General features: G+C 22.8%; 1 protein-coding gene across 2 annotated transcripts in view; it reads left to right on the forward strand.

The window, feature by feature from the left end:
- Positions 1-2,545: 2,545 nt before the first annotated feature.
- Positions 2,546-18,447, forward strand: part of LOC117180103 (macoilin) — a 61,636-nt gene continuing 45,734 nt past the window's right edge. For both annotated transcript variants that reach the window (XM_033372429.1, XM_033372430.1), the window contains exons 1-2: positions 2,546-3,301; positions 14,335-14,476. In XM_033372429.1, the coding sequence (XP_033228320.1) occupies positions 3,222-3,301; positions 14,335-14,476 (222 nt within the window). In that variant the 5' untranslated portion in view covers positions 2,546-3,221. The remainder of the gene's footprint in view (positions 3,302-14,334; positions 14,477-18,447) is intronic.

The raw sequence follows: 18,447 nt of genomic DNA on the forward strand, positions 1-18,447 counted from the left end.
TTGTTAAACCAAGAAATATGACTTTTGTCAATAAAAAAATAATTTTTAGTCGAAAAAGGAATTATTCACCAAGAAAATAAGTATTTTACAACAAAAAAAGAAAATTGTCAACAATATGAAGGAATTTTCAATTGAATAAGAAGATAATTTCTCAACCAAACATGAAAAAATTAAAAGTTTCAGTTTAGAAAATTGATTTTTAACCAAAAAAATTATTTGTTATCAAAACAGTTTAGTTTAAAATTTTTAAACAATATTTTTAATAAACCCTCAGAAGAAAAAAATGATTTTTTAACAAAATCTGTTAATTTTTCAGAAAAAGAGAAAAATTTCCTACCTAATTGTTGAATTTTCAACCTCAAAAAATGGATTATCAACGAAATGTTCGAATTTTTAAACAAAAAAAAATTGAGGACATTTTCAATTGCAAAATTTCCTTTTTTTACAAAAAAAAGTTCCTTTACATACAAGAAACATGATTTTTCTACTAAAAAAGATAAAAATTTTAGACCAAAAATATAAAAAAAACAATTTATACCAAATTAGATGTGTTTCCAACCCAAAAAAATGATTTTTCAATTTTTCACCAAAAAAAGGATTTTAATTTTAAATAATTCATGAAAAGAAAAAATGAATTTTTAAAATTTTCAATAAAGTAGTTCAATTTTCAAGCAAAAGAGAAAATTTCCTACCAAATTTTTGAATTTTCAACCTCAAAAAATGGACTATTAACCAAATGTTCGAATTTTTAAACAGAGAAAATTGAGAAGGAAATTTTTAGTTGGAAAAATTTCATTTTATGCAAAAAAAAAGTTCCTTTTTAATTAAGAAAAATGATTTTTCTACTAAAAAAAGATACGTTTTTTAAACCAAAAATATGAATTCGCAACGAAAAATCTAATATTGATATTTCATTCAAAATCGTTAAATTTTCAGATGAAAAAAATAAATTTAATGTTCAGTTGAATTTTGAACCAGAAAAGTTGAATTTTTTATGAAAAATTTTTTTTTCGACTAAGAAATATGACTTTTTTAAATAAAAAAATAATAATTTTCAGTCGAAAAAAGAATTATTCATCAAGAAAATAAATATTTTACAACAGAAGAAGACCATTTTTAACAATATACAGGGATTTTCAACCAAGAAAATGATTTGTTTTCAAAATATTTTAGTTTGGAGCTAAAAAAAAAAGTTTTCATTTTAAATGATGGAATCATCAAACGAAAAAATTAATTCTTAAGAAAATTTCCAAGCAAAAGAGACCAATTTTCTACCAAATAGTTTTAATTTAAACCTGAAAAATATAGATTACGAACCAAGTGGCCAAATTAAAAAAAAAAAATTAAAAAGTTATTAGTTGGATTTTCAATTACAAAAATTGAATTTTCAGTAAAATAGTGGAATTATCAACAAAATTGTTGAGTTGAAAATATGGAATAGTTCAATTTTTAGTAAAAAAAAAAAATAATAGTTTTTAACAAACAAAAACTTGTCAACAACATAGTTAAATTTTGAACAAAAAAATAGGATAATAATAATTTAAAATAATTATAATTTTTTATTATATTTTTATTAATTTTTTTATTATAATTACAGAATAGTAATTTTTAATGAAATAATAAGAGACGTCAACCGAAGAAAATAATTTTTAACCAAATAGTTGAACTTATAATCAAAAGTAACGAATTTTTAACAAAAATAGTAACAATTTCGAAAAAAGTTAAATTTTCAGTTAAAAACATTATTTAAAAAAAAATCTGAACAAAACAGTTCAATTTTTAACTAAATGGTCGAATTGTTTCAAAGAAACAAATTTAGAAGACAGTTGAATTTTAAACCAAAAAAAGATCCAATTTTTGCAAAAACAGATGAAATTAGTCAAAAAAAAATTTAAATTTAACCACAAAAGACGAATTTTCAATTAAAAAGTTAAATTTTGAATCAGTTATAAATCTTCAACTGAATAATAAAAATATGAGATTTGAACAGAAAATACGGATTAGTTAAATTTTCACCTAAATTAATTACGATAAAAAAATTTTTTTCAACAAAATAATTCAAATTTTAAATAAAAAAAAAAAAAGAGTTTTTATCTAAAATGATGAATAATTAACCAAACAAAAATTAATTTTTATCCGAATAGTTGAACTTTTAATCAAAAGTAACAAATTTTTAACAAAAATAGTAATTTCCAAAACAAAAATTTATAAATGAGTTGAATTTTCAACTGAAGAAGACAGGTTTTTAACCAAAAATGGAACAGTTAATTTTTCAGTTAAAAAAATTAATTAAAAAAAATCTCAACAAAATAGTTCAATTTTTAACAAAATGATGGAATTGTTAAAAAAAAAGCAATACATGTAGAAGATAGTTGAATTTTCAACCAAAAAAAGATCAAATTTTTACGAAAAACAATTAAATTATTCACCAAAAGATGATTATTTTACCACAAAAGACGAATTTTCAATGGAAAATGTATTATTTGATACATTTCAAATTGGAAAAAATTAAGTTTAAACCAAAAAGGTGAATTTTAAAAAAAGTTGAATTCTGAACAAAAGAAAATGACTTTTTAACAAGATTGTTAAATTTCGAACAAAATAATAATTCTTTGGTGTACAGCGGGTTGCCGAAAACTAACATATTCGTCAAACATAACCTCAAAACTAACCTTTAATACCCTCTAGTATATATTTACATTATTCAAATAACATGGAAAATAAGACAATAAATCAAAATTTTCTGAAAATCGATTCCTTTGTCAAGAATTTTAAATCTGAAACCGGTTTAAAGTTTGAACCCGACCGCGCAAATTCAACAGCTGTTTGCACTCGTTTGGACTACCGTTGACCAAAGTTATCCCTTGACACCAGCGATCGATAAAAAGCTGTCAGCTCCGGGATCCCCTGAATTCTAAAACTCGTTCAACGTTTTTATCTAACCCTTGGACCACCTGTTAAATCTTTTTTCTCGTCCCCACTTGAGCCGAAAACCTTGCAATTCTCAAGTTTTCTAAGTCGTGCAAGATATCGTCAACAGCGCCATGTCCCACCATGTCCTCCTGTGGACCAATCAGCTGCCGCAAACATATATCAGTGTCGCAAACGAATGACAACAAAAGAGACTGATAGTGTATACTCGCGAGTGCGTTTTTCGCCGAAGTTTTTCGTTTTTCGCCGAGGATAACGTCGCGTCGTAGCGGTGAAAGTGTTCGAAGAATATGAAGAGAAGAAATGCTGAGTGCGGCAAGCTCCGGAGACCCTTAAAACGCAACAAGATCACTGAAGGAATCTACGGAAGGTAAGTTTTGGTCGCCATCACAATGGCCGATCTTTAAAAATAACCAAAAACTATACGTTCGCCGCTAACGATCTCTGTTCGAGCTTAACAATATCTCGGGGTTAACCTCCCGGAGTTGATTTTTCATGCACCTTTTGCTGTCCCCGAGTCGAGTAAAAATGGCCTCTGTAATTACCCCGCGTTTTCCAACCCTTGACGATCTGCACCTGCACCTGCTCCACGAAAATCCTTTATCGTCAGGGCTTGAAAATTAGATTTTTTGTGTTTAGATCCAAGGGGTGGGAAGTTTTGATACAGAGGGGTTAATATCTCGCGAAAGGTTCTATTTTGTTTTCGGTATGCTCGGTTTTTCCCAATTTTGGAGCATATTCCGTAGAATAAGAAACAGGGAGAATGTTTTGAAGGGAAAAAGAGGGATCAACAATTATTGCTTCTGGCGGCATTTGTTTATTTTAGATTTATTCTTATAATTCTAGAGATTAATCGGTGAACTGTTATTCTCTCCTTTTTTCCCCATTTTTGCAGATAATTTCAAAGTATTATTAATTTATAATAATTAAAAACAAGGCTTCATACATTTTTATCGAAAAACTCTAAAGTCGAAAAATTTGAGGCAAAAGGTGTTTATAAATTATACGCAATATTGGAGCCGCGGAAATTAAGAGCTTAGACTTCGCCAGAGAGAACCTGGGATCAAGAAAAATAGTTTAAAGACAAATTAAGAGCAGGTTATTTTGTTTTCGGGTAGCCAATTTCGGAGCATATTCTGCAAAAAGAGGGAATATTTGCGACAATTATTTCTTCTGGTGTCATTTGTTTATTTAAATGGGCTTATTTTTCGACTTGAAGATTTCGTATTTATTGGAAATAATTTTAAAGTATTATTAATTAATAATAATTAAACATAAGGCTTCATATATTTTCATCGAAAAATCTTTAATTCGAAAAATTGGAGGCAAAAGGTTTTTATAAATCATACGCAATATTGGAGCCGCAGATATTATCAATTTAGGCCTCGTCAGAGATAAGGCTGGATCAACAAAATTAGTTTAAACAAAAATGAGCAGCATTCTATTGTGTTTCCGGGTAGTATTTGTTTATTTTATAGCTTATTTTTCTACTTCTGATTTGTTTGACTATTGTCTCGTTTTTATTTTCTTTCTTTAGTCATTAATAAAAAAGTTTGAAGAATCTTTTTTATCTTTTAATAAATATTTCGAATTGTCAGCGTTATAAATTCTTTGTTAATTTGAAGAGGCCGTTTTTTTCACATTTTTATTGAGTTCATAGGAAAAGCGTTTTATTTTTAACATTTTAATTTTTTTCTGAATTGGAAACGGGAATTTATATTTAACATTGAGTTAGAAGATATAAATTTAAATTTTTTTTCTGAATTGGAAACGGGAATTTTATGATTTTAATATTTTTATCGAGTTGGCAGACAGCGAATTTAGGTTTTCAATTTTTTCTGAATCGAAAGAAGGATATTTTTAGTTATTAAGATTTACATTAAGTTCAAAGGGAGAAAATTTGGGTTTTATCATTTTTTTTCTGTATTTTTAAAGGGAATTTTTGAAGATTTTTATTGAGTTGGAAGCGAGGAAATCTAGACTTGTAATTATTTTTTCTTAATTGGAAAAGTATCTTATTTTATTTTTAATATTTTTATTGAGGAATTTTCTTTAAAAAGACTTTTATCGAGTTGAAAGGGATCAAATTTTAGTTTTAACATTTTTTCTGAATTGAAAAGGGAAATTTTTATTTTTTAGAATTTTTATTGAATCGAAAAGGAGAAAATTTTGGTTTTAATTTTCTTCTGAATTGGAATAAGAAATTGATTTTATTTATAAGATTTTTATCGAGTTGGAAGTGAGCAAATCTAGGTTTTTAATTTTTTCTTAATTGGAAGCGTATCTTATTTTATTTTTAACATTTTTATTGAAGAACCTTTTTTAAACGGATTTTTATGGAGTTGAAAGGGATAAAATTTTAATTTTAACATTTTTTCTGATTTGGAAAAGGGATTTTTTTTTTACATTTTAAGATTTTTCTTGAGTTAAAACGGAGAAAGTTTTGGTTTTCATTTTTTTTTGTATTGTTAAAGGAAATTTTTGAAGATTTTTATTGAGTCAAAAGGGATAAAATTTTTGTAATTTTTTCTGAATTGGAAAAAATTATTTTATAAGATTTGAATCGAGTTGGAAGGGAGGAGATTTTGGTAATTTTTTCTGAATAGGAAAAAAAATATTTCATTTATAAGATTTTTATCAAGGAAAGGGGGAAAATTTTAGTTTTAACATTTTTATTTAATTGGAAAAGGGAAATTTTTAAGGATTTTTATTTAGTCGAAAAGGAGAAAAATTTAGTTTTAATTTCTTTTTCTGAATTGGAAAAAGGAATTTATTTTATTTATAACATTTTTATCGAGTTGGAAGGGAGAAAATCTAGGTTTTTAATTTTTTCTTAATTGGAAGAGTGTCTTATTTTATTTTTAACATTTTTATTGATGAATCTTTTTTTTTAAGATTTCTATCGAGTTGAAAGGGAGACAATTTTAGTTTCAACATTTTTTCTGATTTGGAAAAGGGAATTTTTTTATTTTTAAGATTTTTTTCCGAGTTGGAAGCGAGGAAATTGAGGGTTTCTTAACAATATTTTTCACTGATTTGGAAAGGGGTAATATTTTTCAACATTTTTATTGAGTTGGAAGGGAGAAAATTTCAGTTCTTAATTTTTTTCTGAATTAGAAGAGGGACATTTTCTTGTTTTAAAATTTTGTTTTGAGTTGGGAGACAATTTGTATTTTTTTTTTTCAATTGAAAAAGAGATTTTTTAATTCCATAATTTTATTTTATTTGGAAGAGGGACATTTTTAAAAGATTTTTATTGAGTTAAAAGGAAGAACATTTCTGTTTCAATTTTTTTCTGAAACGGAAAAGGGAATTTTTTATTTTTAAGATTCTTTTCGAGCTGAAAGGGAGAAAATTTTGGCTTTATTATTTCTTGTTTGAATTGCAAAAAGGAACTTATTTTATTTATAAGATTTTTATCGATTTGGAAATGAAGAAATTTATTTAAAATAATTTTTTTTAATTAGAGGAGTATCTTATTTTATTTTTAACATTTTTATTGAATTTATGGGAAGAATGTTTTATTTCTAACATTTTAATTAATTTGGACGAGAGAAAATTTTAGTTTTATTTTTTTTTTTTCTAAATTGGAAAAGGAAAATTTTTTATATCTAATATTTTTCAAATTTATAGTTTCAAGGGACCAAAATTTATTTAATTATTTTCTTTCCGAATTGGAAGAGGAACCTTTTTTTCCAGATTTTTATTTCTTCTGAATTGGAAAAGGGAAATTTCTTATTTTCAAATTTTTATCGAGTTGGAAGGGAGAAAATTTAGCTTTTAAATTGGTGTTCTAATTGTAAGAGGCACTTTTTTATTTCTAAAATTTTTAATTAATTTGGAAGGAAGTCAATTTCGGTTTTCTACTTCCAACTTTTTTTACCATTGTCTCGATTTAGATTTCTTATTTCAGGAATCCATAAAAATGACCAAATCTTTTTTTAAATTTTAATAAATATTTTTGATTCAGGTTGTCTTGCCTTTTGATGATAAATAATATATTTCCTCTTTGTTTTCCAAATTTTTTGAAGATAGTTTCTAACGTTCAAGTCTCAGTATTATTAATTAATAATAATGAAACATTAGACTGCGCTTATTTTAATCTAAATGCCTCAAATTAGACAAATTGACGAAAAAAAATGTTTTAATGAAATATACGCAGTATTGAAGGCGTCATTAAAGATAACGTTGGATCAACAGAAATAGTTTTATTAAAAACTATTGTCACAGCATGACAAGACATTTGTAACCAAGGATTTTTTTTCGATGTCATAGTATAATATATGTCATGCCATTGAACAACTGTGCCATATAACATACGCTAATAGTTTGTACAAATATTTCAACAAAACAGATTTTTGTTGATATAACCGTATCTCTGCCAAGGCCTTAATTTCAAATTGAAATTACAAGCCCTTTTATAATTTTCTATAAGAAAAATCTATGAAATCACGTTACATATCGAAAATTGCTTATCACATGATATAATGTAATGTAAAATAATCTTTCTGCATTTTCTCTTTTTCGGAAAATTATTTAGAAATTAAAAATTAGTTCGATTTAGTTTTTGAACAGGATTTTTGACAAATTTATAGAAAAAAATATATATGTGCAGCTTTGATTTCAACCCTGTTTTAAATAGTAGGTTAAATTTTTATCTATTTCAATTATATAATTTATTTTGAGTGCCTAATTCGAAAATCTTTTACTTTGAATATTTTAGATTTTTAATTTTTAAGCGAACATTTTAATTTAAAGACTTTAAAATGCAGTTTTAAAGACTTAAATAATTATAAATTAGAACCGTTTAAAATCGAAGATTTTTGATACAAAATATATTTGTTTAATCAACTGTGAGTATGAATTAACTAATTTTTTTTTTTAATTGAACTCTAAGATTTAAAAGTAAATAATCATTGATTTTACAAACCGAATCGGAATCAATTCACAATTTTATAACTTTTATCATTTTTTTTAACGCTAAAAATTAAACTGTTTCAATTGTAAAGTCTTATTAGTTAAACAAATGTAAACGCCTGAATAAAACTTCATAAACTATTTTCAATTTTAAAATAAGTGCAAAATAATTCTTAGTACTATTATACTATTTGGTTTAAAAATGATTATTTTTTTGAAAATTTGCTCTTTTTTGGCAGAAAATTAACTTTGGCTGAAATTTTAACTGTTTTGTGGAAAATTCGTTTCTACTTTGGTTGAAAATGAATATTTTTAAATTGAAAATTGAAATATTCCATTTTGAATTGAAAATTTCTTTTTAAAATGTAAATTCAACCATATGGTTCAAAATTGATCTGTTTTATTAAAACTTCCTCTCTTTTGGTATAAAATTAATCCCTCTGGATTAAAGTTAATGTATTTTAAACTGCTTTATTAAAAATTAGTTTTGTTGTTGCAAATTCATAATTTTATTTTAAAATTGATCTGCTTTGTTGAGAATTTCTTTTTGTTTAAAACAAATTGGTTTTAAACTGAAAATGTAACTAATTGTTTGCAACTGAACTTTTTTGTTGAAAATTCATATTTTCGGATTGATAATTTAACTTTTTTGTAGAATATTTGTCTTTTTGGCATAGAAATTGAACAACGTGATAGTTAATTCGTCTATTTGCTGGAAATTTTTAATTGTTTGTAGATTTTTTTTTTAAATTCAAAATTTATTTATTTGAAAAAATTAAATGTAAATACTTCATCTTTTATCAAAAATTCATCTTTTTTAGTGGAAAAATTTAACTATTGAACACCTATTATTTTTAGAAAAAATTCGAGTAAATTGAAGAGCTATTTAGAAGCTTAAAAAGTTTTTGTAATTAGAAATTTGAAATGATTTTGATTAATTAAAACCGACAAAATAAATGTGGAAAAGTTTCATGAAGTTTTGTTTATTTGTCCGGGCTTTAAACGATGTTTAGACGTTATGAAAGAATTTAAAAAATAATTTTAAATTTGAAAATATATGAAACAACGTATAAATTTTTCAAGATTTTGAAATTAAATTTAAAAAGGATTTAAGTATTTTTAAACTATTTAAAATATAAATAATTTGAATTTAAATTTAAGATGTGTTTAGTTTATAAAAAAATGTAATCGCTCAATTTTTAATGTTTCTATCTCAACATTTTTTTTAAATGATATAATTTGGAACTTTTTAAAATTCATTAATTGATTAAATTTATTTAAAATAAATAATTATAAGTTAAATATTTTTAAGCGTACATTTTTAATTTTAAAAATTTTAAATTGTATTCTTGAAAGACTTAAACAATTGAAAATTATAAGTGCTTGAAATTGAATATATTTGATACGTATAATTTTTACTTGGTAAACTGTAAATATAAATTAATAAATTATTTTTTAGATTAAACTGCACTTAGAGTATCAAAAAGTTATCAATAATTGATTTGTTAATATGATTCTAAAACCGTTAATAATTTAAGAATTTCCAAATTTCAATGTTAAAAATTAAACTGGTTCAATTCAAAAGCCTTACTCATAAAAAAATGTAAATTTTCATTTTCAAAATTTTTTATTGATTTGGAAGGGAGGCAATTTTTGGTTTTTAATTTTTTCGGAGTTGGAAGAGGCCCTTTTTTATTTTTAAAGGTTTTTAGTGAGTTGGAAGGAAGGAAATTTACATTAAAAGTTTTTTTTCTGAATTAAAAGAGGCTATTTTTTGCTTTTAAGGTTTTTATTGAGTTGGAAGTGAAGCAATTCTTTGTTTATAATTTTTTTTCTGACTTGAAAGAGGCTCTTTTCTATTTTTTAACATTTTTATTGAGATGGAGGGAATGAAGTTTTGGATATTTATGTTTTTTTGAATTAGAAAAGAACCTTTTTTCATTTTTAAGATTTGTATCGAGTTCAAAGAGAGGAAATTTCGGTTTGCATTTTTTTTTCTAAATTAGAAGGGAGGAATTTTTGGTTTAAAATTTTTTTTGAATCGTAAAAGACCATTTTTTAAAAACATTTTCACTGAGTACACGGGGAGAAAATTTGGTATTTTTAGCATTCAGATAAAAGGGAGGAACTTTTTATTTTCAATTTTGTACTAAAGTGGAAGAGGGACATGTTCTATTTTTAACACTCTGCATTCAATTTATTCAATTTTCGTAAAAGTAAATGCGTTTTAAAAATTTGCACTTTCATTTTTGTATTTTTAAGTTCATTTTTTGAAAGCATTAGACATCGTTTTTTTTTATTTTATCATTAAGGGAAAATGTAAGGAATAATCGAAAATTGATCAATATTTGCGGAGCTAATTTTACCGATTTACATTGTTTCCTATTATTTTTCACTAAAGATATAAATTTAGAATAATAATTTTAAGGATATACGTGTAAGTTCTGAAATTATTTGTATTCATTCGAATTGAAATCAAATTAATATTTAATTTGACGACAAAAATAATTCATGTCGGTATCTCCGAATGTAGCAAACCCTCAATTAATTTCATTTCATTGCCGGTTACTGTATAAACATATTTTCTAAATTTAGAATTTATCGTCATCATTATTTGTGTTTCCTTAATTACAAGTGTAAAGACTAAAGCCAAGCATTAATTTTTTCCTTTACTAAAATGAGTATTTCAGCTAAATCGATACATCTACATGTATTTATTTGAAAGCTTCAAGTTACCAGTGCAAAAGTATGTTTTTTCTTAAATAAAAAAATACATGACCAATAATTATTATAAAATTACCTGAAAAACGTGGAAAACCTGACATTGTCAGGTAATTTTCATATATAACCTGCTTATTTTTTTCTAAATTCATATTATGAAATTAAATAACAATGTTTCTTTATTTGTAAAAGCAGCTTTAAATTACTGAAATAAAACTATTTTCTTGAAACTTCGTTTTATTTTTTATGGCTATTTAAAAAAAGAAATTTTTTTGGAAGTTCGATCTTTTTTAATTTTTTTTATCTTTTTATTAAATTTTATTACATTTATTAAATCTATTTGATTGCAAATTTAACCATTTTTTTCACAATTTTTTTTTACCCAAAAATATTAATTTTTTACTGAAAATTTGACTATTCCCAGTTAAAACTTTATGAAATTTGTAGAAAATTCCTTTTTTCTTTTAAATCAAAATTAACTTTTTAAACTAAAAATTTAACTATTTCTTTTGAATATTCAATCGTTTTAATTTAAAATTGATCTTATTTGTTTCATATAAACTTTTTAACTAAGAATTGAGCTATTTAATTTCAGGTTGAAAATTGATGTTTTTAGTTGAAAATTCAATTAATCATCTTGATTGAAAATTCACTATTTGGATAGAAGTTTGATTATTTCAGTTAAAAATGAGTAATTTCAATGAAAAGTGTGTTATTTTAGTTAAAAATTAAACTACGTGGTTAAAAGTTAATCGCTCTTATTAAAAATGTATATTTTTGTTTAAAAACGTAACTAATTCAGTTTAAAACACATAGCATTAATAGAAAAAATTATATTTAAGTTAAAAAGGTTCTGATTTTAGTTGAAAATTAAACTGCTTGGTTTAAATTCAATCTCTTTTGTTATAAATTTATTTTTTTTTTTGTTGAAAATTGAACTATTCCAGTTAAAAATTCATAAGTTTAGTTGAGGATTAATTTGTTTTTGGTTTAAAATTGAACTATTGCAGGTGAAGATTCATTATTTCAGTGGAAAATTAATTGTTTTGGTTGAAAATTTATGTATTTTATTTTTAAAAAAAACGTCTTTTCTATTGAAGATTAATCTTCTTGTTTGAAAATTAATATTTTTTGATAAAAATTCAACTGTTAACGCAGAAGATTCAAAATTCAAAAATTCAATTTTTTGTTTAAAATTGATATTTTTTAGTTGAAATTCAACTATTTGGTTGAAAATTCACTGATTTGTTGGTAGAAAATTAATTGTTTTTAGCTGAATATTAAACTGTCACATTTTTATTTTAAAATTGATTCTTTTTAGTTAAAAATTCAATTATTTGGTTGAAAATTGATCTATTTTAGTTGAAAATTCATGTATTTTATTTTAAAAAAATGTCTTTTCTGTTGAAGATTAATTTTCTTGTTTAAAAATTAATATTTTTTTTATTAAAACTCAACTGTTACAGTCAAAGATTCATTATTTTAGTTTAAAATTCGTTACTTTGCTTGAAAAATAATTTTTTTAGCTGAATATTAAACTAATACATTTTTTGGGTTCAAATCGTTCGTTCTTAGTTAAAAATTCAATTTTTTTGTTTAAAATTGATATTTTTTTAGTTTAAAATTCAACTATTTGGTTGAAAATTCGCTTGTTTGTTGGTGTAAAATTAATTTTTTTAGCTGAATATTAAACTATTCTATTTTTGGGTTAAAATGTTTTAAAATTGATTTATTTTAGTTGAAAATTCAGCTATTTGATTGGAAATTCATGTATTTCGTTGAAAAAATGTCTCAACTGTTAAAGATTAATTTTCGTGTTTGAAAATTCACCTTTTTTGTTAAAAATTGATCTATTCATAACAGATTAATTTTCAACAAAATAATTGAATTTTTAACTAAAAATAATCAATTTTAATTCAAAAATGCATTAGTTTAATATTAAGCTAAAAAAATTATTTTTCAAACAAAGTAATGAATTTTAAACTAAATTAATGAATCTTTGACTAGAACAGTTGAGATTCAATAAAAAAATATTAATTTGCAAAGAAAAAGATTAATCTTCAACAGAAAAGACATTTTTTCAACAAAACACGTGAATTTTCAATTAAATAGTTGAATTTTCAACTAAAACAGATTAATTTTAACCCAAATAATTGAATTTTTAACTAAAACGAATCAATTTTAACCAAAAAATGTAATAGTTAATTATTCAGCTAAAAAATTAATTTTCAACCAACAAAAAAGCGAATTTTCAACTTAAAAAGATCAATTCTAAACCAAATAATTGGACTTTTAACTAAAAAGGAACAATTTTAACCCAAAAGATTAATTTTCAACAAAAAAAGCGAATTTTTAACAAAGTAATTACTTTTAAACTTAAATAATTAATATTCGACTGAAATAGTTAAATTTTAAACCAAAAATATTCATTTTCACACAAGAAGATTAATCTTCAACAGAAAAGACGTTTTTCCAACAAAATACATAAATTCTCAAACAAATAGTGGAATTTTTAACTAAGAAATATCAACATGCAACCAAATATTTGAATTGTGAACTAGAAAACATATTTTTTCATCGAAAAATGAAACAGTTAAATTTTCAACCAAAATATTGAATTTTGAACTCAAATAATGAATCTTCGAATGGAACAGTTAAATTTTAAACCAAAAAGATACATTTTCAACTATCATGATGAATCTTAACTGAAATAATTAAATTTTTAACAATTGGGAGAATTTTCAAAATATAAGATTAATTTTCTACGAAAAAAGACCATTTTTCAACAAACGACAAGAATTTTCAAACAAATAGTTTAATTCTCAACTAAAAAAAAAATAAATATTTTTAACCAAATAGTATAATTTTGAACTAAAAAAGATCAGTTTTCAGCCAAACATGGAATAGTTATACTTACAGTGAAAAAATTAAGTTTTAATAAAAAAGAAAACGAATTTTTTACAGAATGGTCACATTTTTTTAACCAAAACAAATTAATTTTCAACTAAACTTATAAATCATTTAACTGGGATTTTTGTAGCTGAATATTAAAATATTACATTTTTGGGTTAAAATTGATTCTTCTTATTAAAAAATTTAATTATTTGTTTGAAAATTGATCTGTTTTAGTTGAAAATTAATGATTTTATTAGAAAATTAAACTATTTGTATGAAAATTCAACTATTTAGTTAAAAATGTAACTATATTTTTGAAACTTCAATTTTTACTCAACATAATACCAACATTAATTTTACTTTAATGTGCACTAAATTTGAATTATGCCAAGATATTATTTATTTCAAACTTTTCTAAATTAAAAATATTACTTTGTCAAAGAAAAACATGTATATAATTTGACATATTAATTGTACTATTTTTACACATTCAAATAATTGCACAGACTGAAAAAGAAAACATTGTTTTTAATGAACTCGTGAAATTGTTCACATACTGTGAGTCGATTGTTTAAAAAAGTTGTGCGTTGTAAAATCTTGAAATAATAATATAAAACAAATATAATATAATAATATATAAAATTATAAAAATTATAAAATAAAAAATAAATAATAAAATTATAAAATATAAAATAATATAATAATATAATAAATATAAAATCTTGAAAAAACTAAATAGCAATAATAATATTTATATCTAAGATTAGCAGATGATACTTTTTCTTAAAGAATAAATAAATTTTATTGTTCTAACTATTGTTATTGTCGATTATTATCAATTAATTAATAAGAAATAATTTTCTGTTCCAGTACTTTACTTTACTTAAAGTTTCTTCTGCTATGGGCCATGGTGATTTTAGCAGACTTCATTTTAGAATTCCGTTTTGAATTTTTGTGGCCTTTTTGGCTCCTACTTCGAAGTGTCTACGATTCTTTTAAGTATCAAGGCTTGGTAAGTAATCCAAATTACATTTCTTTTTCTTAAAAAAAAAAATATATAAAATTCTACTCAGGCCTCAGATCGGTCCCTATATCCCCTATTGTACCCTATAGTCAGTTAAGGTCCCTAAAGTATATTAATATATCTATTTCTGAATTATCTTGAATTCTTTTGAAATTTTTTTTTGCAGGGTATTTTGAAAGATTCCGAGAAATTGTTAATAATAGATTTCAATAATTTAAAGAGATTTTTAAGATGTTAGGATATTTTTAAAACTTCTGAGGCATCTTTAATAGCTTTTAATTGAAAATATTTTAGGGAACGATTTATTAAATAACATAATATTTTAGTGAATTTTAAAGAATTTATTCACGGGAAATGAGCTTTTTTTGGATTTGAAAGGATTTGAGATATTTGAAGAAATTCAAAAAGATTTCAAGGAATTTTAAAATTAATTTCAATAATTTGAGGGGATTTCAAAGCGTTCGAAATATTTTAGGATAACGAATTTTCTAGAATTTTACAAATTTTTAGAAGAAAAATCTGTCCACGTTCGATTTCAACAGTTTTTAAATAATTAGTTGAATTTTTATGTTTTTCAATTATGCTATTATTTAGCTTACTATGGGTAATTCAATTTTTTGTTTGCTTTAAAAATTTTCCATTAAAATTTTTTATTTTTAATTTAAAGAGTTTTTAAATGCCTTTTTAAAGACTTGAACAATTAAAAAATAAAAGCCTTTGATGTTGAAAATTTTTGTTCATTAACATTTTTATTTAATAAATAACTTTTTTTTAAATTTATCTGTACTATTTTCAATATAAAAATAACTTCATAATAATATATTCTTAATGAAAGGATTTTATTAAATTAAAAATATTGTTTCAGTCTAAAATATTCAATTTTTAACCCGTTAAATTGGAAAATTTTAATTAAAAAAAAAAAAGATAAAAAATTATGATGCAAATTTGAGAAAGTTTTCTTAAAATCTTCTAGAATCTTTTTTGAAAATCTTGTTTAAATCTTTGTAAAGCTTTTTAAATATTCTCTTAAAATAATTTTTCAAAATGAAAAATTATTTTTAATTCTCTTAGGAATCTTAAGAAAATGTTTTTATTCTTTTGAAGCCTTTAACAATTCTTGAAAAGAATCTAATTTTTTGTTTAAAATCTGCGAAAAAATTACTCAAATTTCGCCTACAAATAATAAATGTTCAATTGTTATTTATATATCCAAATTGTAAAGAAATTTTCTAAAATTTGCAGGATTTTCTGAAAATTGTAGAAAAAATTTAATTAATTTTGACAGATATTTAAAAGTTCTGAAAAAATGTCCAAAATAATTTTAAATTTAAACCAACTTCTAGATTTCTCAAGATTTTGAAATAAAATTTTGAAGCTTTCCAAGGATTTTTAAAGTATTTGAAAAGAAATTAATTGAATTTCTAATTTAAGAAGTGTTTTCCGTTAATATTTTTTCAATTTTTCAATATTTGATGTTTCTAGCTTAAAATTCCTTAAAATGATATAATTTTCAAAATTTGAAAGTTCATTGATTGATTTTTTAATTTATACTGAATTCAATGAATTTTTATAATTCCTCTTAAAGTCTTTAAAACTCACCTTAATTCTTAAACATTTCGTCAAATTCTTTTAAATTCTCTTTAATTTTTCTAAGCTCATTTCAAACTTAATCAGCTCAGTCCATTTTTTCATATTTTTTAATTGTTTTGAATTCAATTAATTGTTCTTTTTCAATTAAGTTTGATTTTTTATGAATTTCATCGAATGCTTCTCGTTTCTCTTCAATTCCTCTAAATTCGCTTCAATTTTTTAAAATAAATGGACTCTTTTTTAGAAAATTTTTCAATTCATTTGAATCTTTTTATAGTCATTAGTCATTTTTTTGTTTTTAGAAATTAGTGTGGTCTCAAAGATTTGATCAGATTTGAAATTTTTTTTTTAATTCACCCCGAATTTTTATTGATTTATCCTGAATTCTTCTTGATTCATCGAATTTTTTCTAAGCTCATTTTAAAGTTACTGAATCCAGTAAAGTTGTACCATATTTTTAATTTGTTTTAAATTCATTTGTTGTATTTTTTTGTTTAATTCACCTTAAAATTTTATTAATTTAATAGTATTCGTTTCTTTATCTTAAATTCCTTTAAATACATTCCATTTTTACGTGAATCAATGGATTTCTTTATTTGAAAATTATTTACCAATTCATTTGAATTATTTTGAATTTAAATTGATTTAAAAAATATAAATTAAAAAAAAAAACAAGTCAATTTTCCTAGAAATAGTTGCTTCATTGACCAAAAAGAATGAATTTTTAGCAAAAGTGTTAAATCTTTAAAAAATAATAAAAATTATAACTAAAAAGATAATCTTCAAGAGAAAGCAAATACAAATAAAAGAACTATAAATACCAAATACAAGGACTTTTTATTAAAATAAATAAAAATAAATTACTAATAAAAATATTATATCAAGGTTACCGCAAAACTTTGTTTAAAAAATTGCCTATCGTCTTTTCAATCAATTTCTCATTTCCCCTGACCATTAATAATTAAATACTAGAATCTTAAACTTGTAAAATTTTTAATCTCGAATATTTTATAAACGGATGAAAACTATTTTAAATTCAAATAAGAAATGTCCAATTTATTCTGCTTGACAGTTATTTAAAGTTATAGAAATTCCCTGACTTGACATTTTTAATTTAAACAATTTAAAAATGTTGTCTTGAAGCCTTGAACAATTATAAATTAAAAACGTTTGAAGATGAAAATTTTTGATAAAATTACATTTTTAAATTTGAACTTATTATTTGTAGAAAAAATTTGAGTAATTTTCAGAGATATTTAGGTGTTTTGAAAAGATTCGTAATTACAACGAAAATTTGAAAATTATTCGTTTAAATCTTCGAGATTCTTTTTTAAAAATTATGTAAATCTTTGAAAATCTTTTTAAATATTCTCTTAAAATAATTTTCCAAAATGAAAAATTATTTTCAATTTTCTCAGGAATCGTAAGAAAATGTTTTTATTCTTTCAGAGCCTTTCACAAATCTTGAAAGGCTTTTACATTTATTGTTTGAAATCTGCAAAAATCTATTGCTTTAAATGATGCTATAATTTCAAGTTTTTAATTAATTTTGAATATTTTCAAAACTTTAGAATATCTCTTAAAATTACTCAAATTTTTTCTAAAAATAATAAATCTACAATTGTCATTTATACATTAAAATTTACTGGATTTCCTAAAAATAGTCGGAAAAATTCAACTTATTTTAAAAGAGATTTAGAAGTTCTGAAAAAATTTCAAACATAATTTGAAATTTGAACAATTTAAAAAAAACTTCTGTACTTCTCAAGATTTTGAAATAAAATGTTCAATATTCAAAACTTTTACTTTAAGTACTTTCATTTACAGCTCAGTTTTTATTATTTCAAACAAATATTTCAACAAAATATCTCAACTAAAAAAGATTTTTACTTTATCTACAGTTGTAGGACATTTTTTTTTTGGGAACGGAATTTTTTACATGGAACGGGAATTTTTTAAAGAATTATAATTTGGATTTAGAAAAAGAAAGCACTTCAAGAATCTTTTAGAGTAGAAGTAGTATTTCAAAGACGAAATTTTTCTGAATTATATTAGAAATTAAAAAAAAAAATTATTTGGAAATTCACCTCTTTTTAATTAAAAAATTCAACACTTGATTGAAAGTTAAACTCTTTTGTTAAAAATTAATTTTTTGTTTCAAAATGCAACTTTTTGGTTGAAAATGGATATTTTGCATGTAAAAATAAATCTATTTGTTTGAAAGTTTTCTTATTTTGTGATTTTTGTTTTTTTAGAAAATTAATCTTTATTGTTAAAAATTCACCATTTTGAAAATTAATTTCTTTAACTAAAAATTTAACTGTTTAATTCTTGAAAATTGATGTTTTATAGTTAAAAATTCAACAATT

Source organism: Belonocnema kinseyi, chromosome 9, assembly GCF_010883055.1.
Source record: "Belonocnema kinseyi isolate 2016_QV_RU_SX_M_011 chromosome 9, B_treatae_v1, whole genome shotgun sequence".
Taxonomy (NCBI): Eukaryota; Metazoa; Arthropoda; class Insecta; order Hymenoptera; family Cynipidae; genus Belonocnema; species Belonocnema kinseyi.